General features: G+C 41.0%; 1 protein-coding gene across 23 annotated transcripts in view; it reads left to right on the top strand.

The window, feature by feature from the left end:
• Positions 1–25,401, top strand: part of TCP11L2 (t-complex 11 like 2) — a 48,972-nt gene extending 23,571 nt beyond the window's left edge. For 3 of the 23 annotated variants that reach the window (XM_021091577.2, XM_084955491.1, XM_084955490.1), the window contains 5 exons: positions 1,116–1,252; positions 14,515–14,702; positions 14,902–15,083; positions 17,654–17,826; positions 22,973–25,401. In XM_021091577.2, coding sequence (XP_020947236.1) covers positions 1,116–1,252; positions 14,515–14,702; positions 14,902–15,083; positions 17,654–17,826; positions 22,973–23,217 — 925 coding nt within the window. In that variant the 3' untranslated portion in view covers positions 23,218–25,401. Of the gene's footprint in view, positions 1–1,115; positions 1,557–2,383; positions 3,751–14,514; positions 14,703–14,901; positions 15,084–17,653; positions 17,827–22,137; positions 22,236–22,972 lie in introns of those variants that run through there. The other 20 variants (XR_014803115.1, XR_014803113.1, XR_014803114.1 and 17 more) reach the window with 20 other exon arrangements.
• Positions 25,402–25,616: the final 215 nt, after the last annotated feature.

Below are 25,616 nucleotides of genomic sequence, written 5' to 3'. Positions count from 1 at the left end.
CATAGCAAGTAACTTACTTTATGATATTGGTAAAGTTGATAACTTCTTTTTTTTTTTTTTTGTCTTTTTGCCTTTTCTAGGGCCGCTCCCGTGGCATATGGAAGTTCCCAGGCTAGGGGTCTAATCGGAGCTGTAGCTGCCGGCCTATGCCAGAGCCACAGCAACGCAGGATCCAAGCTGTGTCCGTGACCTACACCACAGCTCCCAGCAACGCTAGATCCTTAACCCACTGAGCAAGGCCAGGGATCGAACCCTCAACCTCATGGTTCCTAGTCGGATTCGTTAACCACTGCCCCATGACAGGAACTCCAGAAGTGGATAACTTCTTAAAACCACACTTTTCCTATCTGAAAATGGGCTGTAAGTATTCTTGGAGTTGCACTCGGCTCTGGCAGACTGATTCTCCAGGTGCAGAATCCTTGTTTTAAGTTCTCTTATTACCCGTGTGTGCTATCAATTCTGCAGTATTCATCTTGGTCATATGTTGAGCACCTACTGGTTGCCCCTGCCCCCTATATTTTATATTCATTATCTCATTGCCTCTTCACAACATCCCTCTAAGGCTGATCTCATCCCTTTCTTTCACAGACGGGGAAACCGAGACTCAGAGAGATTGAGTAACTTGTTCCTGGCCACAGAGCTGGTCAGTTGCAAAGCTGTATTTGAACCCAGGGCTGTCCAACTCTACAATGAAGTGTTTTCTCCCTGTGCTTCACTGTCTTAGTCTTTCTTTTCTTTTTCTTATTTCCTTAGGGATAGAAGCCATGTACATACACTATGTTGAAACTCTTTAAAATTTCCTTCTTGAATCTTTTTTGTCCTTATTAATAAGACTTATTGTTTATGCTTCTTAGTGTCTATCAGTTTATGGCTGGATGTAATGGATCGCCTGGAAATATTGTATTTGCTAAAGCAAATACTCTTGAGATCTATAGAGGAATACATTCGGAATGCATATGTAAAGTCTTTTGTGAACAATGACCTTGTCAAAGTGATTGGAATTTCAAAACTGTTTCAGGGATATTTATCTTTTCCAGCCTGTAGAATAGATAATAATTAATTTCAGCTTTATTTATTAATCACCTCTCTAACTATTTTAACTCTAAAATTTTTAGACAAATATTTCATGTCCTGGACCTGATGAAAATGGATATGGTCAATTTTACAATTAGAAGCCTGAGACCACATCTTCAACGCCAGTTGGTAGATTATGAGAGAACCAAGTTTCAAGAAATTTTAGAAGAAACTCCAAGTAAGTACAATATAAGTGGGTATATATATATAGAGAGAAATTGAATGAAAAGATGATATCTTCATTTTTAACATTTTAAATAGTATCCCTGAAGACTGTTGGCATTTCTGGTCAATATTTTTTTTTTTTTTTGTCTTTTTTGTCTTTTGTTGTTGTTGTTGTTGTTGCTATTTCTTGGGACGCTCCCTCGGCATACGGAGGTTCCCAGGCTAGGGGTTGAATCGGAGCTGTAGCCGCCGCCCTACGCCAGAGCCACAGCAATGCGGGATCCGAGCCGCATCTGCAACCTACACCACAGCTCACGGCAACGCCGGATCGTTAACCCACTGAGCAAGGGCAGGGACCGAACCCGCAACCTCATGGTTCCTAGTCGGATTGGTTAACCACTGCGCCACGACGGGAACTCCTGGTCAATATTTTTTTAACTTCTAAAATTGGCATCACATGGGAGTTCCCGTTGTGGCTCAGTGGTAATGAACGTGACTATCCATGAGGATGAGGGTTTGATCCCTGGCTTTTCTCAGTGGGTTAAGGATCTGGTGTTGCTATAAGCTGTGGTGTAGGCCACAGGTGTGGCTCAGATCTGGCGTTGTGGTGGCATAGGCCACAGCTGCAGCTCTGATTCAACTCCTAGCCTGGGAACTTCAATATGCCCCAGGTGCAGGCCTAAACAGACAAAAATAAATAAATTTTTAAAAAATTAAGAAATAAAATTGACGTCACAAACTTACAACTTTTGACCCTGACCAAAGAACTGTGCTGAGCACCATTCACTTCTTCATGCATTAAAAAAAAAAATTTCTTAAGCACCCGCTGTGTCCCAGACACATCCTAGGTGCTGTGGCTATTACAGTGAACAAAAGAGAATAAAGTTGCAGCCCCCAAAGAGCTGACCTTCTAGTAGGCATGACAAACAAACAAGCATATATTACCAGATGTGTTTTTAAATGTTATGAAGAAAAATAAGATAAAGGGACAGATAGCAATGGGGTAGGAGTAAGGGTAGGGGGTGTTTTTTGGATGAGGTGAACTCTCTAAGAAGTAAAGTTGGGAGTTCCCGTTGTGGCTCAATGGTTAGCAAATATGACTAGGAACCATGAGGTTGCAGGTTCGATCCCTGGCCTTGCTCAGTGGGTTAAGGATCCAGCATTGCCGTGAGCTGTGGTGTAGGTCGCAGACACTGCTCGGATCTGGCGTTGCTGTGGTTCTACAGCACTGACTGGACCCCTAGCCCGGGAACCTCCACATGCCGAGAGTACGGCCCTAGAAAAGACGAAAAAAAAAAAAAAAAGAAGAAGAAGAAGTAACGGAGCAGAGTTTGCAAAGGAATAAGGAAGGGGCATGTGAAGATGTAAGAGAGGAACATTCCAGCCAGAGGGAGCTGCACACATAAAGGCCCTGCAGCAGAACCTTGTTTGTGAAGTTGGACAAACACAAGGTAGACAGTGTGGCTGGAGTAGAGTAAGCAGGAGGGAATGGGAGCAGATGAGACCAAGAGGTAGGCAAAGGCGGGTCATATAGAGCCTCGTTAGGAAATGAGAAGAATTTAGGTTTCATTCCAAGTGTGATGGGAAGTCATTGCAGAGTTTGAGTAGGGGAGCAACATCTGATTTTCAGTTTTAGAGTGTACCCTGGCTCCTGGGTAGAGAACAGATTGTACGAGAGCAAGGAGGGAAACAGGGATACCAGCTTGATGGTATTGCAGATGGTGGACTGGTCCAGGTGGTAGGGTTCAAAGTAGTAAGAACAGGTCAGGTTCTGGATGTATTTTGAAGGTGGAGTAGCAGTTGGATGCGGGAAAAAAGAGAGGAGTTGAAGCTGACTCTTAAGGTTTTTCCCTGAGCAACTGGGTAATTAGTGATGCCTGTTAATGAGATGAGAGAGACCAGGGAACGAAGGTTGGGAGACGGTATGGAATCAGAGTTCAGCTTTAGAAACGTGAACCCTGAGATCCCATTTGATAGCAACATAAAGATGCCAGGAGGGATTTAGATAGAAGAGACGAGTTCAGGGGAATGGTGGGAACTGTATATCTGGGAATCATCAACTGTATATCTGGGAATTATGTTTATGTTTATGGTAGATAAAGCCATGGAGCTGGATAGTAGCTAAATATAGAATGCTTACCAATTCTGAGTGCTTGACCTATTTTAACAGATTTAATCTTTACAAAAACTTTAGGAAATTACTCCCCATTTTATGCATGAGGAAACTGAGGCATAGAGAGGTTAAATCACTTGCCTCCCTGACCCAACTTGTGAGCTAGCTAGGACTCACCCCAGCAGTCTGGCTCCACAGTCCATGCTCTTACCCACGGTATTTCACTGGATGGATTACGTAGGGAGTGAGTGTAGATACTGAGCAGGACTGACTTGGGACTCTAAAGCACCTAGAGCTTGAGAAGAGCGTTCAGCACAGAGACTGTGAAAGGATAGCCAGAGAGGTGAAGAAAGCCAGGAGAGGGGGGCGTCCTAGAAGACAAGTGAAGAAAGTGTTCAGAGAAGGAAGACATGGTCAGCTGCAACGAGTGCTGCTAAGCAGTCAAGAAAGATGAAAGCTGGAGTTTCCATTGTGGCTCAGCAGGTCTGTGAGGATGTGGATTCCGTTCCTGACCTCGCTCAGTGGGTTCAGGTTCATCGCAGCACTATTCACAGTAGGCAAGACATGGAAAAAACCCAGATGTCCCTCAACAGTTGAATGGATTAAGAAGATGTGGTACATCTACACAATGGACTACTACTCAGCCATAAAAAAGAACAAAATAATGCTATTCATGGATGCAACTAGAGATTCTCATACTGAGTGAAGTCAGAAAGATAAATACCATATGATATCACTTATATGTAAGAATCTAAAATCTGGCACAGATGAACCTATCTACAGAAGAGAAACAGACTCACAGACATAGAGAACAGACTTGTGGTTGCCAGGGGGGTGGGGGAGGAAGTGGGATGGACTGGGAGTTTGGGGTGAGTAGATGCAAACTATTACATTTAGAATGGATAAACAATGAGGTCCTGCTGTACAGCACGGGGAACTATATCCAATCACTTGTGATAGAACATGGTAGAAGATAATATCAGAAAAATAATATGTGTGAGTGTGTGTGTATCTGTGTATATATATATATATATATAAACTGGGTCATTTTTCTGTACAGCAGAACTTGACACAACATTGTAAATCAGCTACAATAATAATTTTAAAAAGGATCCAGCATTGCCTCAAGTTGCATCATAAGTTGCATATGTAGCTCAGATCTGGTATTCTGTGGCTATAGTGTAGGCCTGCAGCTGCAACTCCAATTCAACCCCTAGCCCAGGAACTTCCATATGCTGCAGGTGCAGCTATAAATAGAAAAAAAAAAAAAGGAAAAGAAAGATGAAAGCCAAGCCTTGACCATTGGATATGACTGCATAAGGACCCTTGGTAACCATGATGGGAGCAGTTTCGGTGGACTAGTGGGCATTAATATTACCTTGCAGTATTGTCGCAATTATTCAGTGAGAGAGGTAGTTATACCTTCATTTCACAGGTAAGGAAACTAAGATGCCAGATGTTGGACAGCTAGCAAGAGGCTGGCAAACTGGTTCCCTATGGGCAGACTCTGGTCTTTATTTAACCACAATCTAAGGCTGTGTTCAGTGGTCCACTTACCCAACGCTCGTGGACTGAGCTTTTGTACCAGAAAATCATATTTGTTTATATATGATAGCTTTATATAAACAAAGCCAAACAGATGCCACTTTTAAAGGGACTCTGGTAGGCAGGAGCCTGTCCAGGGAAGAGGGCACGGCCATGGATAGTGACATAATAACAGTCAGTGAAGCTGGTCCATCCTGCTTGGAAACAAGGAGACTCAGGTGGGTCATGAGCACTGCCCTCCTAGCTGATAGTGATTCAAGGGACTTTGTTAAGTTCTTTAGGGCAGACTAGGACCCATGGGAGGGAAGTAGCAGACATCCAGTTTTGACCTTCCTAGCAGCAAGAGCTGCTGTTTTAACTTTGGAATGGGTCTCTCTATTATGAATGGTAGTCCATGCTAGCTAACATTTTAGAAAATAAAGTATAGTTGATTTACAGTGTTGTGCCAATTTCTGCTGTACAGCGTGGTGACCCAGTCATACATGTGTCATGTATGTTCTAACCCAAGAGATTGGATATAGTTCTCTGATAGCTGACATTTTGTTCAAAAACTTATTATGTGCCAGGTCCTTATTATGTGCCACATATCTTACATTTATTAGCTCCTTCAAGTCTCACAAGCACCCTATGAGGTTGGTACTGTTGTCACCCACTGCTTATGAAAGAAGAAACTGAGGTTAAGGTATTTATCTAGGTGGTTGCTATAAGTGGTAAATTCCGGATAACCCAGATATGTCTCTGCTCCAAAGCATGTGCATTTAACCATTATGCAATACTGACTCTCTCCAAACAATATATCAACTCTCTTGGGGGATTTGCAGAGGGAGCTCTAGTATCGAGTGATTAGATGACTAGGTGACTTCTAAGGATCCTTCTACAACAAAAATTCTACGCCTCAGGGCTATACAGTCTCAGCTTCAAAGGCAGAGAGGGGTTACGGGACATAGAACCCTACATAGACCCCAGGTCTGAAACCTGAATTATAATAGCTATATTCTTAGCAGAATTTCCCTGAGACTCCTTGGTTGGTTTGATTTGTCCATGTATATATGTGTATATACATATGCACAAATATCTCCATGTCTTGAATCAAGTTAGTGCGTAACCTTGAACAAATTCCTTAATAGAGGGTTAAATTACAGTTTTGTTCATCTCAAATGATTTGTTTCTATCCTTAAAACCCAGGCTTAGTGACTTGTAATTCATTTGCACTTTTCACATTGACTTGGATATTTCCAGAGATTTAAGAATAGAATACATCCAGCTGTGCAAATAGGTCATTATTGCCCAGCTCTAAATATGTTCCCAGAGAAATCAAGAGTCCAGGAAGCAGAGTGTATGTCAGTTGTTAATTATATCCTCAAGTCATTCTGCCAAAAATTGGCCACTGTGACCTAGTATCAAAATAAAAGTCTTACTGTATTACATAGAAGGACAAAATTGTTGGATTTTTGTGTGTACATGATTTTATAAAATAAATATTGGAAGAAATCAATACAGGGAAATACTCTGGGTTTCTTGACTCCCAGAAGATTGTATTTTGCCAACAGAGAGATTTTAGATAATTGCCCTATTTAAAATACATCCAAGAGGAGTTCCTGTTGTGGCTCAGCAAGTTAAGAACCCAACTAGTATCCATGAGGATGCAGGTTCAGTCCCTGGGCTAGATCAATAGGTTAAGGATCTGGTGTTGCCACAAGCTGTTGTATAGGTCACAGATGTGGCTTGGATCCTGAGTTGCTGTGGCAGTGGCTATGGCTGGAAGCTACAGCTCCGATTTGACCCCTAGCCTGGGATCCTCCATATGCCACAGGGGTTGCCCTAAATTTCCAAAAAAGAAAAATAATAATAATAATACACCTAAGAAAGACTTCACCAATGATCAGGTGCATGTATTAAATGTCAACAAGGTAACCATATTAAACCCAGCAACTAAATTATCTGTGGAATGGGTAGCACATTATTCTTGGGGTGGGGGGGCAGGCTACAAATAATTTTTCAGAAACTCAGAAAGAAAACATTTTATTTATTTAGATAATATCTTATATCTGATGAAATACTCTCATGAACTTCATTTCATGTGATTCTTTCAGAAATCCTATGGGACGTAAATGTTTTTCAAAAATCTATCAGGAGTTCCCTGGTGGCATAGCGGATTACGGACTCAGTACTGTCACTGCTGTGGCTCTGGTTGCTGCTGTGGCAGAGGTTCGCTCTGTGGCCCAGAACTTCTGCATGCTATGAGTGTGTGTGTGTGGGGTAATATATATATATATCAAACTGCACTGTGATTCTCTTTGCCTTGCACCCAAGGCATTCAGGAAATATTTATGGAACATTTTAGAGATGAGCAAGCTGATGCTCAACAATGACCTTCCCACAGACAGGGCCACACAGCTGATGTAGTAGAGAAGAGACTGGAAGCCAGGTCTCCCATAGTGAAGCCAGGGTTACATCAGGCTGTTGCTTTGGCTCTTTTCTTTGGATTTTTCAATTTTGTGATATATCAGCTGGGTTATATTGCAAGCAACAGCCAACTATTTTCCAACATAGTGGTGCCATTTTATATTCACCATCAATTTTTGAGAGTTCCAATTTTCACCAAGACTAGGTATTATCAATCTTTTAAATTTAACCCTATATTTATAGAGGGTGTGGAAATAGTATCTCATGTAGTTTTAATGTGCATTTCCCTAATTATTAATGATGTTTAGCATCTTTTCATATACCAGGTGGCCATACAGTTACCTTGTCATGTGAAGTGTCTATTCAGATCTTTTGCCCAATTTTTTTCTCTTTTTTGGTCACACCTGTGGCATATAGAAATTGCCGGACCAGGGATCAGATCTGAGCCACAGTCTTGACTTAAGCTGCAGCTGCAGCAACAAAGGATCTTTAACCTTCTGTGCTGGGCCAAGGATTGAACTTGTGTCCTAGCACGCCCAAGATGCTGCTGATCCTGTTGTGCCACAGCGGGAGTGCCCCATGCCCATTTTTAAAACTGTGTTCTTATTATTGATTTGAAGAGCTCTTTATGTATTCTGGAAGTGAGTCCCTTGTCAGAGTTTTGTGTTGTAAAACTTTCTTCCCATCTGTGGCTTGCTTTTTTCATTCTCTTTAACGCTGTCCTCTGAAGAGAAGGTTTTGATTTGGATGAAGTCCAAATTATCAAGTTTCTCTTTTATGATTTGTTCATTTAGTGAATTGTTTATAAAGTCTTTGCATAGCCCAAGGTCATGAACATTTTCTTGGAAGTTTTCTTCTAGAACTTTTATAGTTTTAGGCTTATGAACTTTTTCAAGGCAATGTATTTCAAAATTCAAATTTTTCTATATATATGTATAATGCTAGCACTATTTGTTGAAAAAAAACTACCTTTTCCCCCCTTTGAATTGCTTTAACATTTTTTGTTGAAAATCAATTGACCATGCATCTGTGAATCTATTTCTAAACTCTTCCTTCTTTTATAAATTGAGGTATAATTTATATACTATAAAATTAATGTTAAAAGTATATAACTCAGTAGGTTTTCATATATTCATAAGGTTATGCAACCAGCACCAGTATTTAATTTCATAAGTTTTTCATACCCCCAAAGAAACATCATACCCATTAGCAGTATCTCCCCATTCCTCCCTTCCCTTAGCCTTTGGCAACCACAGTTCTACCTTCTGTCTCTATAGATTTGGCAGTTCTGCACATTTCATATAAATGGAATGAGAATGTGTGGCCGCTTTGTCTGGCTTCTTTCACTTAGTATTATGTTTTAAAAATGTACCCATATCGTAGCACATATCAACACTACATTCCTTGTTATCGGACTCCCTGTTTGTTTCCATTGATCTATATGTCTACCCTTAGCCAAACCACACTATCCTGTTTATTGAGGCTAAGTCTTGAAATCAGATGTTAGTCTTCCACCTTCATGATTTTCAAAATTGTTCTGCCTATTTTAGGTCCTTTGAATTTCCACATGCATTTTTAATTTTTTTTATTGAAGTATAGTTGATTTACAATGTTGTGTCAATTTCTGCTGTACAGAAAAGTGACCCAGTCATGCATATATATACACATTCTTTTTCACGCATTACCTTCCATCATGTTCTATCCCAAGAAATTGGATATAGTTCACTGTGCTGTACAGTAGGACTTCATTGCTTGTCCATTCTAAATGTAATAGTTTGCTTCTATTCACCCCAAACTCCCACTCCATCCCACTCCCTCCCCCACCCCCTTGGCAACCACAAGTCTGTTCTCCATGTCTATGGGTCTGTTTTTGTTCCATAGATAGGTTCATTTGTGCCATATTTTAGATTCTTAGATATCAGTGATATCATATGGTATTTGTTTCTCTTTATGACTTCACTTAATATGAGAATCTCTACTTGCATCCAGGTTGCTGCAAGTGGCATTATTTTGTTCTTTTTTTATGGCTGAGTAGTATTCCATTGTGTAGATTTATCACATCTTAATCCATTCATATGTCGACTGACATTTAGGTTGTTTCCTTATCTTGGCTATTCTGAATAGTGCTGCTATGAACATATGGGTGAAAGTATCCTTTTGAATTCAGTTTTGTCTGGACATATGCCCAGGAGAGGGATTGCTGCATCATATGGTAGTTTTATATTCAGTTTTCTAAGGAAATTCCATACTGTTTTCCATACTGGTTATACCAATTTACATTCCCACCAATAGTGTAGGAGGGGTCCCTTTTCGCCACACCCTCTTTAGCATTTGTTATTTGTAGGTTTATTAATGATAGCCATTCTGATGGGTGTGAGGTGGCACTTCATTGTAGTTTTAATTTGCATTTCTCTAGTAATTAGTGAGGTTGGGCATTTTTTCATGTGCCCTGCTGGCTACCCATATGTCTTCTTTGGAGAAATGTCTGTTCAAGTCTTCTGCCCATTTTTTTGATTGGGTTGTTTGTTTCTTTTTTGTTGTTGAGTTGTATGAGTTGTTTGTATATTTTGCAGATTAAGCCCTTGTCAGTTGCATTATTTGCAACTATTTTCTCCCATTACTTAGGTTGTCTTTTCACTTTTGTTGTTTGGCTGGTTGTTGGTTGGTTGGCTTTGTTTTTTGTTTTTTGTTTTTTGTTCTTTTTCTATGGTTTCCTTTGCTGTGTAAAAGTTTAGGTTCCATTTGTTTATTTTTGTTTTTATTTCTATTGCCTTGGGAGACTGACCTAAGAAAACATACGTATGGTTGATGTCAGAAAATGTTTTGTCTATGTTTTCTCCTGAGAGTTTTATGGTGTCTTATGTTTACATTTTTAAGCCATTTGAGTTTATTCATAGGCATTTTTTTTTTTTTTTGTCTTTTTGCTATTTCTTTGGGCCGCTCCCGTGGCATGTGGAGGTTCCCAGGCTAGGGGTCGAATTGGAGCTGTAGCCACTGGCCTACACCACAGCCACAGCAACGCGGGATCCGAGCTGCGTCTGCAACCTACACCACAGCTCACGGCAACGCCGGATCATTAACCCACTGAGCAAGGGCAGGGACCGAACCCGCAACCTCATGGTTCCTAGTCAGATTCATTAACCACTGCGCCACGACGGGAACTCCCATAGGCATTTTTAATTAGCCTATCTGCAAAAAAAGAAAAAGTTTCTCAAAAAAAAAAAAAGGTGGGATGATGATTGAATTATATTGAACTGGCATCTCAATAATATGACTCTCCTAAAGCTTTGAACTCAGTATCTCTACTTAAATCTTCATTTCAACTTTTTTTTTTTAACTTTTGGTGTACTAGTTTTATAATTATTTAGTTAAACTTCATCTCATTTATGTTTTTCTGGTGTTATAAATGCTATCTTGTGATTATTGACTACTGACTTTGCATCCTGAGACCTTGCTAAATTAACTTTTGGGGGTGCACCTGCAGCATATGGAAATTCTCGGGCTAGGGGTTGAATTGGCTGCAGCTGCCAGCCTAAGCCACAGCTACAGCAATGTGGAATAGAAGCCACGTCTGTGACCTACACCACAGCTCGTGACAATGCGCCATCCTTAACCCACTGAGGAAGACCAGGGATCAAACCTGTATCCTCATGGATGCTAGCAGGTTCTTAACCCATCAAGCCATGACAGGAACTTTGCTAAATTAACTTATTAATTCTAATAGCTTTTTGGGGTATTCCTTAGGTTTTTCTCTAGTATGTACAACCATGTTGACTCTAAATACAGTTTTTACTTCCTCTATTATAAAAAAAAAAAGTCTGTGTGCCTTTTATTTCTCAGTCTTGTCTTATGTGCTGACTAGGACCTCCAGTCAAATGTTGAATAGAAGTCATGAGAAAGGGCATCCTTGCATTTCTAGCAGGAAAATATTTATTGTTTGACCATTAAGTATGATGTTAGCTGCAGCTTCTCATAGATGTCCTTTTTTTAGGTTGAGGAAGTTTTCTTCTAGTTTGCTGAGAAATTTTAAATAGGTCACATCTTAAACTCGTTTACATGCCTTTTCTGCATCTAGTGGTCATATTTTTCTTCTCCTTTGTTTTATTAATGTAGTGAATTACAGTGATTGATTTTTTTCTAATGTTAAACCAGCCGTACAGCCCTGAGATGTTTATCCCACCCTCTGACCCTCATGTATTATCTTTATCTTATTTCCATTCTAATGCTTCCTTAAGTATTTTTACATCTGTACTTACGAAAGATATCCCTCTGTAATATTCGTTTCATATAATGCCTTTGCCTAGTTTTGATATCATGGCAAAGCTCTCATAAATTGGCAAGTGTTTCCTCCTCTGCTTTTTAAGAGTTTGGAAAAAAAAAAAAACCAAAACACCCTGTGTCTTTTAGTTTGATTTACATGCACTGTGTATATTAGTAAACACTTTACTAGATGACATTTGGAAGGGAAAGATATCTTCAGGCATATATCAGTTTGTTGGTCATAAGGATATGATTTGAGTCAGTTAAGCTCATGGTTACCTCTAGTGATAGTGAATTAAATTGGAAACCTACCGGGTCTCTTATGCCATGTAAGGAGATCATAGGCTTTTTGAGAATCTACTAAGTGACAAACACTACTGGAAAAAACATTTGATTAGTTTCCACAGCAAATGGTTCTGTCAAGACAAGGCCAGATATATCATATCAGGTTGTGCTATGAGTTAAGTCAAAGGAAGCAAAATGTAAAATGAAAGTCATAGGATTGGACTTTCAGAGTCTCATTTTCACATCACTAGTAAGATCAAATGCAGATGGATATTTAATAACTTTTTTTTTCCTTTTTGATTGCCACACCTGTGGCATATATAAGTTCCCAGGCTAGGGATCAAGTCAAAGCTGCAGCTGAGGCCTGTGGCACAGCCACAGCAATGCAGGATCTGAGCCACATCTTTGACCTGTGCCACAGCTTGTGACAGCACCAGATCCTTAACCCACTGAGCATGGTCAGGGATTGAATCTGGCCATCCTCATGGACACTATGTCAGGTTCTCAACCCACTGAGCCACAACAGGAACTCCTTTAGTTCAATTTAGATCTATTTCTTAAAAATCGTCACTAAAGGAGTTCCTGTTGTGGCTCAGTGGCTGTGTAGCACTGAGAACTATGTCTAGATACTTACAACGGAGCATGACAATGGGAGAAAAAAGTATGTATACATGTATGTGTAACTGGGTCCTTACACTGTACAGTGAAAAAAAATTGTGTTGGGGATATAACAATAAAAAAAAAGAAGAAGAAACAAAAATAGAGAAGCTGTTTTTCAGGTCAATTGTTTAAGAGAAATGACAGCCAGATCAAAAATTCAAAGACAGGTGTGCTTCAAGAAGGGAGTGATAAGGATGGGTCCATTGAATCGAGAAAGGCTTCCCACAGGAAAAGGCATTTGGGCTGGACCAGTAAGGCCTGGCAGGATTTGTACTGAGAGAAAAACAGTTTTAGGGGGATTAGTCCAAGCCTCCCTAGCAGGAGACAGGAGCATGCATCGGAGGGGGTGCTCTTGGGCCCCCACTGCTCCTGAGTAATTCTTAGGTAAATGCACTTGGAAAGCCACTGCCCATTGTTGTTTCTCCTAGCAGATGAGATTTGTGAGTAGGGACTGTATTTACTCCCTGTAAATTCTGTGCACTTGGTACATATCTAGTACTCAGTTGTCATTGAAGAAATGAATGGAAGAGGCACTTTTTCACACGGAAAATGGAGGGTACCAGTGCCTTGTGGGGTGGGCCTTGCTTTTGGAACCAGCAGAGCAGTCACTGTACTAGCTTATGGGGATGAGATCTCAGCAGATTCCCTTGAGAAAAGCCCATGTTTCTTTCTCAACTCATGCTCTTTCTTCTTTACCAGTTGTACTTAATTCTGGCTACATATTAGGATCACTTGGGGCATTTAAACACAGATGTTTGAGCCCCACCTCAAATGAGTTAAATCAAAATCTACAACAGTGGGTGCCCAAGACTAATATATATATATCTCCTAATATATATATTTCCTTTTCTATATATATATATATATATATATCCTTATATATATATATATTAGGTTATGGAGGTGATTCTACCTACAGTCAGCCAGAATTGGGAACCACTATGCTACACTGTTGCTTTCGTTTGAGATAACGAAATGGGTTTTTAAATGTGTCAGCTGTAAATGATTAAGCTTGCAGTATAAATGCTTATTACTGCCACATTGTAATTATAGCCAGGAGGGTTTCTACTCTTTCTCTCTGTTGGGTATCTTTTAAATAAAAACTGCAAGTCTTTTACATCTTTATAAACAGAACTGGAAAACCAAGAACATTTGCCAACTGAAGAGAAACAAAGTTGTGAAATTCTGGGGTTGGTGTTCTTTGGTGTGGCCAAGAGAGCTACATTCATCAATTACCCCTGTTTACTGGCTGAGGAAGAATTTCAGACTGTTCTTTATTTCTTTTTTTTTTTTTAATCTGCACCTGTGTTCAGTCTGAATTTTTAAGCAATTGCCACTTTGTAAATTCTACCAAATTCTTAATTTTATAAGAAACATGGTATAAAAGGCAGTGTATTTCAGGGGAAACCTTAGAACTTGGGGTGTATACCAGCATATTGGGAAAGGCAAGGCATAACTCTGTTCAGACACTCTGAGGGGCCCAGGACCCCAAAATGTTTAATGATCAATGCTTTTATAATCTAAATACCTTCTCTGCACAAGACCTAAGGTCATGAGTGAGCTGGCCTGTCTACCCATCTGATGCTATCTGCTACCACTCTCTCCGCCCTAGTTCTTTATGGACCAGCAGTACAGATTTGTTTGTAGCATTAAGAATGTTCCATATTTTCTCACTATTCTGTCTCTTTGTGTGGGCTCTTCTCCTGGCCTGGATGAAAGCCTTTTCCTCTGTCTGCCTTGTGTCTCTGAAGTGCCACTTGTGGATTCTTCCGTAGACTCTGCCCTGGACAGCCTCTGCTCCCTCCACTTCCGCTCTGCCGTCTGGTATTCACTATATCCTGCTATGATTGTTAGTGTACAGAGCTGTCTGCCCATCTGGACTGTACACTCCTTAAGGGGCGTGGCTGTCTTGTCATTCATGCCCAGCCGCCTAACCTGGCATCTGTTGTGTGTAGAAAGCATAAATGAAGGAATCCATCACAGATATGTGGCCTTTTCACTTGTAGGTGCTCTTGATCAAACTACAGAATGGATCAAAGAATCTGTACATGAAGAATTGCTTTCTCTTTCTGAGGCTGCTCTAACTCCTGGGGCCGAAAACAGCTCCAAGCCAAGCCTGAGCCCTACATTGGTGCTAAATAACAGTTATTTGAAACTGTTACAGTGGGATTATCAGAAAAAAGAATTACCAGAGGTGAGTGATTTTATTTTTCCAATCTTCTAATTCTGAAGTTCTAACTGTGAATCCCCTGGTCTGTCTGTGTTGCCTGTGGTTTAATGACTTTACTGAAATCAGATTTAAAAACGGGAATTTGGCTGTAACATTGCTTATTCTACATGTTCACGGTATTGAGCCTCCCTTTCTATTTTTACATTTTAAATAAATATGCTAGACGCTCATGACAGATGGAGCACGTCTTCAGGAACTGACAGAAAAGCTGAATCAATTGAAAATGATTGCCTGCCTGTCCCTAATTACCAACAACATGGTGGGTGCTCTTACGGAGGGCTTACCTGAGCTTGCAATCAAGCTGAAAAGGATTTCAGCTGTTCTACTTGAAGGCATGAACAAAGAGTAAGTCCCAAGTGTTTTTATCTGCTCCCCCTTGTATGACGGCTCTGCAGGTGTTTCAGAGCACGTGACTAACCTTGCACGTCTGGATGTGATACTCAGGACAGTGCTTTAGAGAAGCTTAGCTTACACTTCCTTTTCTAGAATTTCTTTTAATATCTCTCAAGACTTAGATGTCCTACCATAGGAAGGAGAGGTCTGTTCCATAACAAGTGCCAGGGGGAGTGTAGTGTTTCCACGGAGGGTGGGTGTGTGCAAAGGCTCTTCTTTGACAGTGTTGTGGAAAAAAAACAAATAAAACCCCAGAGATCTACCAAGCTCAGTGTTTAGAATGCCCTATCAAAGAGGCTTTCCAAGTCCATTGTTCCAACTCCATCATTTTCCTGCAGTGAAATGTTTACCAGCTTCACTGATCCAGCCTCTATGAGGTCTTCAGAGAAATGGTGACATCTCTGTCCTTCTGCAAGTCCAATGAAAATTTTGTTTTTCATTTCCTGTATCAAGCCTTCATTGAATACTGAAATTGTATTTCAGTTTTGCATTTAGATCATCCTATGGGGAATCCTGGCCACGTCAATCTTAGTCGATGACTGGATGTTTCCATGGGTCTCATGTGGGTCAGTTCCTCTTGCTGGTCCCCTTTCAGGTGTTTTCTGGGACTTGTACTGCTTATTGCTCTCTTTGAAGGGAGAAAGACCTAACCTCCCACCCTTCTGCCCATTACTTAGCACATAAATAACTTGATAACACCCTAGAATTTCATAAGCCAAAAGGAGCCCAAGTAGTTACAGCATCCAAAGTTCTCATTTTGAGCTGAAGCGCAGGGTGAGAATAGGATCGCCTTGGTCTACACACCAAGAAAAGGGAAAACCAAGGCCTGAGCCTTGGCCTGCCTGTCCCTAATTACCAACGACATGGTGGATGCTATCAGGGAGGGCTTACCTGAGCTTGCAGCTGTTCTATTGTGACAGTGATTCTGGTGCTGACCCGCCACCCTCTTTTATTTCACATTCTAGGATCCAAGACCTATAATGAGAAGAAACCCCTAGTTTTGCAGTAGATCTCACCTTAGCATTTTCCCACAGTAGGTAACCATTGTTTTCTAGGAATTCTAATTTGTTAAGCTTCTAGTGAACCCCTAATACTGCCTAAGTATTAATGTAAAGCATATAGCAAAGCAGTTACTAAGAGGACAGGCTTTCAAGTTGAGCAAAGCAGGGTTTAAATCCTAACTCTGATGCTCATTTGCTATGTACCCTTGAACAAGATCCTGAATCACTCCGAGTCTCCCTTCCTCACTTGTCAAGAGGGAATAATTATTCCTACCTTGGAGGTGTGGGAACTTAAGATGATTCATGTGAAGCACTTAGTGCAGGTGTCTGGCACATGTAACTGCTTAGTTGTTAAGTCATCTTCTTTATCGTTGTTCTGCCTATCTGATTATTTTGTTGTTTTGTCTAATTCCCCCACTCCATACCCCCTTCTGTTATTTTCTAATTCCCATTTTGCACAAAGTTGTTTTAAAGACCCTTTCTGAATAGTGAGATGCAATTTTCAATCATCATTTCCCAATAGCGTAGACCCAACAAATGCTATTTCTAATTCTTTTTCCTTGCCTATTAAATAACCCGCCCACTGCCAATTACCTTTTACAATTTTCTGGACTCTATATGCCTGGGATCATTGATCAGTTACTTGAAAGTAACAATAGGAATGAGCTTCTTCCATCATGATAGGTCAAGAGTTTTAGGTAATTTGTCTTTATGGTATTAGCCTCTGAATATCCTCATTTCTTGTTTTTGATTTACTACTATGTTGGAGATTTACTGCTCAGGCATAGATAAAGGAATTGATTCCACCTCATTTTCCAAGCATATTAAAAAGAAATCTATGAATGAATCCACTCAGACCAAAGCATTTATTTTAAGAAGTAAATAGGTATTTTCTTTCCCTGAAAGCCCTGCCTGAAAATGGACTTGCAGACTTATTTTCAGGGACCACGTTTTTCTGTCTGTGCCTTCCTATTTGAATACTACCTACAGAATTGAGGGATTTTAAGCATTTAAAATCTGCTACATCTGGGAGTTCCCATGCTGGTTCAGCAGTAACAAACCTGACTAGTATCCATGAGGATGTGGGTTTGAGCCCTGGCCCCAATCAGTGGATTAAAGGATCCAGCATTGCCATGAGTGAGCTGTGGTGTAGGTCACAGATGTGGCTTGGATCCTGCATTGCTGTGGCTGTGGTGTAGGCTGGCAGCTACAGCTCCCGTTTGACCCTTAGCCTGGGAACTTCCATATGCCAAGGGTGTAGCCCTAAAAAGAAAATAAATAAATAAATAAATAAATAAGCAAATAAATAAATAAATAAATAAAAGCTGCTCCATCTAAAGGTTGGCAGTTAGGAGGAGTTACTATTTTCTAAGCTCATTATAATAGAGGTAATCTTGTCTTTACAAGAGAAAATTGGTAGACATTTGAAACAAATTGGTATTTTTTTTAAAAAAAAGCAAACAAAAAACTGCTGAACTTTTAAAAAGTATCCCTGATGGAATTTTGTTTCATGTTTTGTAGGACCTTTAACTTGAAGGAAGTCCTGAATTCCATCGGTATTCAGACTTGTGTTGAGGTTAACAAGACCCTGATGGAGAGGGGTTTACCTGCTTTAAATGCTGAGGTTCAAGCTAATCTTGTAGGTCAATTCTCAAGCATTGAAGAAGAGGACAATCCTGTCTGGTCCTTGATTGGTGGGTTCTCAGGTTTTTTTTATTGGTTTCGGCTTCGATTCCAATTTACTTTACCCTGCTGGTTTTGGCAAATGTTAAGTGTCCCTCAAATTTGAGTTTTAAACAGATTACCTGCTTCCCTTGGTGAATAAATATAGAAAATATAAAGAAAGGAGTGATACTCAAAGGTGTGGGACTCGCTGCTGCTCCTCTGTGTACATGTAGCAGAGTGGGGGGTGTTTTAGGGCCCTTCTACCTTACGACCTGGCTGATAGGTTTTTATGGAGAAAATGATGTAATGCTGCCAGTAATGTTAAATTCCTAGATCAGTACAGCGCTCTGAGCCAGCTGGCAGTCTCTCGTAGACATGGGCTCTGCTGGGAGCCAGCCTAGTGAGCTGAGGCCCCTGTCTTGGTCGGCCTTAAAGAGACGGAGAATAAAAGTTTAAATAAATGTAAGTTTTTAAATCACAGTTTCAATTATAGTACTCATGATTGGTCTATTCATATTTTCTCTTTCTTCCTGGCTCAGTCTTGGAAGGCTGTACCTTTGTAAGAATTTTCCATTTCTTCTAGGTGAAATTAAAAAACAAACAAACAAAAAACCGTCTGTGAAACTGAGACCCATGGTGGATGGGCTTTTTTTTTTTTTTTTTTTTTTTTTTACTTCATTGCTAGGAAAGTCAATATCTCATCGTCAGGTTGTGCTGGTGAGTTGGGAAAATGGAGAATGTATCAGGGCCTTTTCTGTTACCTGTGACAGAGATCTAACCTTCTAAAGTGACTTAAGCAAAAAGGGCATGTACTTGCTCATAGAACAGAACAGAGCAGAGTGGGACTGGCTGCCAGTACAGCTTCATCAGAGCTCAAACTGTGTCTCAGGGACTGGTTTCCCCGCTTTGGTCCCTCAGCACTGCCTTCTTCTTGGCTGAATGTCTCCACAGAGGTCTCTTCCCAACACAACAAGAGGACTTCAGCTCTAGCCTATATCTTTCCATGTTTAAGTCAAGCCAAAAATAAAAATAAAATAAATAAAATAAAAGAGTCTGCTTCCCTCCCCTCTTGGTTCAAACAGTGACCCTAGAATTGAGGCTCACTGGCTCTATTTGGTGGTCGTGTTCCATTGTTGACTCAGTCATGGTGGCCAGTGGGGAAGGAACTTAAACCCTAGACACGTATTCAGTTCCTGTAGCCAAAGTGAGTCAGCTTTGCCGGTAACACCTGGTCTGAAACTAGGGAAGAGATGGTTTCCCCCAAACAAAATCAGGGTGCAGTGGCCGTAAGAAGGGGAGAGGAGGGTGGGGAACACAGAGCAAGTGTTTACTCCAGAGGGTAAGGAATGGACCAGATGGAGGAAAAGAGTGTGGAATTAGAATATACTAATGATCAGGACTAATCTGACTCCCTAAGAATGCAGATACTTATTATTTAGTTGAGCCTCTTAAATACTTTCTCCCATTCTTACCCTGGGGACATGGGATGCTGGTGGTCTAGGCCACTCAGGCCACTTAATAGCTCAAGGCTTTAACCCCACCTCCAGAAAAGAGCCATTTTGATGCAGCATGTGGGCTGCTGGGTGATGGGGGCACCGGTAACACACACGGCATAACCACAGCTGCCTGCGAGCCAGCTCTTCCCTGTGCAGCAGTCCCTTCCGACACGCCTCTGTCCTCACAGCCTGTAGTGTCCAGCCGTACAGCCAGTGCTTGGGAGATTGTGCTCCTCAGAGGAAGGGGGGCAGGTCCTCTGCAGTCTCTGCCACATACCAAGAGTCCCCCACTAGTGCCCAGGCCTCAGGAGAACGGGTTGCATGTTTGTTCACTGCTCTTTTCCTGTCCCGTGCTGGGCCCAGAGATGGCCTTTAATAAACATTTGTGGAATGGGCGAGTACACTAGAGACTTAGAGCAGTCAAGTAGCTCTCGCCTGAGCTCACATAACTAGCAGGTTGCAGAGCAGGGATTCCCACTGAGCTTGTCTGACTGGTATCCTTAACTCCTCTGATGGGCACTGTGGTCAGAGCTGGAGCCCTGCTGCTCATTGGCAGGGTGGCCTGAGCACCCGGGTATCCTCTGTGCCCTTGGTTAGATAAGGGAAACAATTGCAATGTGAGAGGGAGTGGAAGGTGGGGGCCAGAAGATGCCCCACCCCGAGGTGGCCTCTTAAAAAATCTAGTCAAGCAACTTTTTTCCACCCAGCCCTCCCCACTCCAAATTTCCTGTTCTTTTGAAAATTTAAAGTATTTTTTTAACCTCATTCAAAGTATTGTTGCCAAGCAACTTGAATGAGTCACTTGAGTGACTCTCCCTGGGCTCTGGAAGCCAAGGGCATGTCTTTGGCAGGGGCTTGGTTTGGCTGCTCCTAGATAGGCAGACACTTCTGTCACTGCAGTCTTGGCCTAAAAACAGTCTCCTCTGTCCACCGAGACCACTTATCAGCATAATAACAGTTTCGAAAGAGTTTCATTCTTTAACAGTGTTGTGGAAAAGTGTTTGGGCCATATCTGTGATGAAAATAGAGCTGGGTTCCTGAGACTCGAGCAGCCAGCCTAACAGGAAATTGAGGAGACAGTTTGCTCTTAATTCCCTGCCTGCAGAGGGGTTCGAATCCAGCAAGCACTAAAGGGATCCCTGGGACAGAAGAAGCACTCCCATCTAGCCCTGACTTTCCTCCCAGGTCGTTCATGGTATGACCCAGAGTTTCTTTTTTTTTTTTTTATTTTTATTTATTTATTTATTTTTTTTATTATTATTTTCCCACTGTACAGCAAGGGGGTCAGGTCATCCTTAGATGTATACATTGCAGTTACAGTTTTTTTCCTTTTGTTCTTCGATGATGTGCTGTTTGTTTACAATGGATTACAACTCCCACTACATTCTTGCCTTTTAAAAAGATCATTAGAAAGGGAGTTTTCTTTCAAATGAACTCTTTTCAAATGTATACCAAAACCAGGTAACAATTATTTATCGATTACCTGCTGTGTAAATAATTTGCATGCTGATAGCCACCTATGTTTTAAAAAGTAATTTTCAATTATACCAGTGAAACATCCATGAATAATTTCTTCTTGTGGACAAATTATGGATAAGGCCCAAGTCAGCTTTGATGGCTTCTCCAGCCCCATCCCTCCCTGGCTCCCATCCTTTTCAGTTTAGGGGTTATCTTTATAGAGCTTTTTCCTTCCATTCTCACTTTGATTCAGTCAGCCCTTACGATGGGCCTGCCATATGCCAGACCAGGAATATGAAAATTAAAAAAAGAGCTCTCAGCCCCCAAGAGCCCACTGTCTAAGACGGAAGAGAGATAAATTCTCAAGGAACAGTGATGGGGGTGGTAGTCTAACAGATGCTGAGGAAAGCCACAGGAGGCGTCAGCACTGAAGGATGCTCTTGACTTGGACAGAGAGGAGGTGAGATGGAAGGGTATTCTAGGAAGAGGAAGCAATTTGGGCCAAGAGATGGGCGTGGGATACTGGGGACTTTGAGTTCCAGGACAGATCTGGATGGAACATATGATTTTGGGGAGAAGTGTTAGGAGATAAGAGTTTCAGTAATGTCCTGGTTGTCCACATTCGACAGCATGTATTCTCCTTCATAAGCTTTCTTATTTGTGAGACTTCTGTTTCCAAAGCCAGAGAACCTCGTTGGAGCAGTGTGGGCTCGAGCAGGTCTGGCTTGTCCAATACCGTTTGTCCAATACCACTGCAGCTTATTTATGCATGTGCATGCTTTTGTGAAGTAGTCTCAAATGCAGATGCTCTGAAGCAGGGAAGAAGGAATGAAGGCAGTGCCAGTTGTGGTGGCCCTTCCTCAGAGCCTCCAGATTGTTCGCCCCATGGAGGGTGACCATATAACTTACTATTCAATCCAGGATACTTTGGAGAATGCTCTTTTTAATTAGGACAGGTCAGCAGGTATCCACCTCGACTGCTTCAAACCTGATGTGGAAATTTAATTTGGGCCCCTAAGTTTGCCAAATCCGTAGATTTTTCCAGAAGAAACCCCCTGATTTTAAATAGTTCATTTATTTATTTATTTGGCCATATCTATAGCACAGGGAAGTTCCTGGACCAGGGATCAAATCCGCATCACAACAGTTACCCAAGCTTCTGCAGTGAAGTGTCAGATCCTCAGCCCACTGTACTTCAAGGGAACTCCATTAAGTGATTTTTAAGAAACACTCTTTGGGCCAAACTGGCAGTGTCAGTTTACAAACTCAGCATTAGTACCTACATGACCAACATTATGGACGTTGAGTTTTTGTAAAAGAGTCCCCACCCCCCATCCCCCGAAAGTGCTGTGCGTATTTTATTAGTTATCTATTACTCCATAACAGATCGCCCGAAAACTCCATCTGTCATTGCCTACAAGTCTCTGGGGGCAACTGGTTAGTTGTGGGACTCACGCGTGCGTTCCTTGTCAGCTGTGGCTTGGGTAGGTCGCTCTGCTGATCTTGCCTGGGCCCTCCAAAGTGTTTGGGGGTTGATGGGCTCTAGGGTGGTTTGGGTGGCCTCAGGTAGAACAGCTGGCCTTCCCTCAGTGTGGTCTCTTGTTCACATGGGGGTGGTAGGCAGAGAGAGCAGATGCAAACCATGCCTCTTGAGCACAGAACAGCATAGCAGCACTTCTGCTGCATTCTGCATTGGCCAAAGCATGTTGTAAGGCCATCCCTGATTCAAGGCCTGGGGCAACAGGCTCCAGCCTTTGATGGGAAAAGCTGCAAGGCTACCTTGCAAAGGCCATGGATAGAAGCAGGGGTAAAGAATTTAGAATATTGTTGCCACCTACCAAAATTACTATTCTCATTTTATTTTATTTTTTATTTATTTATGATTATTATTATTTTTTGTCTTTTGTCTTTTTAGGTCTGCACCTGCGACATATGGAGGTTCTCAGGCTAGGGGTCAAATTGGAGCTGTTGCTGCCGGCCTGCACCCACCAGAGCCACAGCAATGTGGGATTCGAGCCACATCTGCGACCTACACCACAGCTCACAGCAACGCCGGATCCTTAACCCACTGAGCAAGGCCAGGTATTGAACCCACAACCTCATGGTTCCTAGTTGGATTTGAGTTTCTGCTGCGCCACAGTGGGAACTCCACTATTCTCATTTAAAAAAAAAATTTGTGCTTTAATAATGGAATAAATAAAGATATCTTACTTTTCCCCAGATAAACGAATCCAGCTATACATGAAAAGCCTCCTTTGTCTGCCAAGCCCTCAAAAATGCATGCCTCCTGTGCCAGGAGGCCTCACTGTCATTCAGCAGGAGCTGGAAGTGCTAGGCTCTCAATATGCAAACATTGTGAATCTCAACAAACAAGTTTATGGACCATTTTATGCAAATATACTCCGAAAGCTGCTCTTCAGTGAGGAAGCCACGGGGAAGGCGGATGCTTCATCGTCTACTAACTAAAGAGGAACTGACATTGGATAAGAGATTGGAAACCCAGCACTTAGGTACCCCTCCTGTTTTCATCGTTGGCATTACAGGCGCGGCACATTCTCAGGCCTGTCTGTGGCACAGTGTTAGCCCAAATCTGTGTAAACCAGTAACATTAGTGCTGCAGAAGACAAGTGCATCTCATAGACTCTATTTGTGCACCATTTTCAAGTTCAAAAGAAACATTTTTAATGAACAGAAAGCAATTTATAATGAATTGTATTACCTATATAATACTCGTGAATGTTTTCTTATGCATTTATATCAGGCTTATTCATTCAACCCTTAAGGAGTTATATTTCCTCACTTGTCACTATCAAACCTAATGATTTTTTTTTTAACTTTGGTACAGCTTCTTAAGGGGTTGAAAGTTGTATGAGATGCACTTGTCTTCTGCAGCACTAATGTTACTGAATAAATGATGCAAAGTAAGGATAATTGTATTTGAAATGTATAATTCAATTTTATTAATGTGTAGTAGAAACTTACACAGTAGGTTCTCAAATTCTACAACATACCAAAATCACATTTTGTAATACCAATTGTCAGTATTTGTCTAGAATTTAAACATATTAAATACATTTTAAAGCTACATACAATTTTTCGATAAAACCTCCCTTGTTCGTTTAGTGAAAATAGGCACAAACTCCTTCTAAAATTTTATTCTAGAGGGTAGATTCTTCTTGCAACTTATCCTGCCCTCTGAGGGAAACAATTTTTGCACACATCTCTTTGTAAATGTCCTGGCATTTCTCAGGCCATTGGTAAGGTTTATATAAGATTTTAATATTTTTACATAGGCCGGAGTGGTTTGAATTGGTTTCCTTGTAAGAAGAGAAGTTGACAAAATGAGATCCTTATTTTCGGTGAAATTCCCATCTGAAAAAGAAACAGTAGAACTTTGGATTTTTTTTTTTTTTTTTTAACCATGTAATGTGCTAGCAAATGCCTTCTGTGCCGATTAAATTCTTGCCCTGCTGTGACCAAGATGTTCTTCTAAGTATCATCATCCTTTGCCATTCTTGTGCATTAGCCTTTGCCAGGCTGGCACCAGTCATCAAGATTCGAGAGAAATCTGCTTGTCCTGGAATCCCGTCCTTCTGAAGTGTTAAGCGGGGCACTACCGTTTGGGTGGACTCAGTCTGGGAAGTGCTTTATTTGCATACAACATTTTTTGATGGTTTGGTTTTCTGAAAACTCACTGAACCTTAGTAATTTGGTGGGAAGAAGAGGTAGGAAGTAAAATACTCCTTTCTCCCTCACCCCCTCTTCCTCATGACGACCTCTTCCACCAAGATGTGCTCCCTCATTATTTGAAAAAGTTCTAGGAAATGATTGCGTGAATAAGTTGTCTCAATCTTTACATTTCGGAGGGCTCTGCCAAAATTCAAGGAAATTGTGAAAGTCTTTTTTTTTTTTTCTGTCACGATGACCGAGACATAAAGCAGCCGTTCTCTCCATTCGAGCAGCTGTGTGTAAGTGGAATTTCACTGAAGAACACGTCATTGGTCTTACCCGCTTTTTCCCTTTTCCTGTATTTCCATTCTGTCCCTGTTTCGGGATGCTTAGAAACCACAAGGTGCTATAGATTTTTGTTTTCATTTTCTCTTAAGTTGAAGTCGTTTTCAGCTGTGTTCCCTTTGGGGCCTGGATGGACGGCAGGGAAGGTCTGACATAGAAAGGTAATGTGTAGCCTGACTTTTTGTCACTTTCTGAGATGAACTGTATACTTAACCAGGAAGACCAGGTGGTGTACTTTTTTTATTATCAGATTGGTATCCAGCTGGTATTCTTATATATTTGATTATAGTGTAGTTGCCAGCAGGAAAACAATGTGGAAACATTTTTTTAAATACATTTAAAATGAAGGGCATTCAGCTTTTTTTTTTTTTTAAGTGGCAAAATAAATCTCAATGTCTCAAGCCTGGATTTAGGCAACTCCATTTATTAGGATTTTAAAATCCTATCCCTTAGCATGTTGTTTATTTGGTTTTTACTTAAATGTTTACCTCTACTTTTGAGAATTTTCTTAACCTAGTCTTGTTTTGTAATGTCAATTTTATGAAATATCATACCCATGTTTTCATTCTTCTACTGCTGAAACACGTATGGTATGCTCTAATTAAATTTCAAAACATTAAAAATTATTTCAACATAGCCAATGCCTCTTTGTTTTCTAAACCACCTTTGAGTAGATCAGGGCTGGAATATTAGTCAGTCCTGATTGCAGCTCTTTTAGAGGATTCTCCTGCTGATCATCAGAGCTCATGTTCATTCATTCATTCATTCAACAAATACCTATTGAGCAACTACTGTGTGCCAAGAGGTATTCTATGTGTATGATACACAGATGACTAGACAGGTACTGTTCC

Source organism: Sus scrofa, chromosome 5 (assembly GCF_054392235.1).
Source record: "Sus scrofa isolate SSC_HxYL_T2T_F1_AM1 chromosome 5, Sscrofa_HxYL_maternal_Yorkshire_Landrace_v2.0, whole genome shotgun sequence".
In the NCBI taxonomy this organism is placed as follows: Eukaryota; Metazoa; Chordata; class Mammalia; order Artiodactyla; family Suidae; genus Sus; species Sus scrofa.
This window is presented reverse-complemented; position numbering and strand designations above follow the sequence as displayed.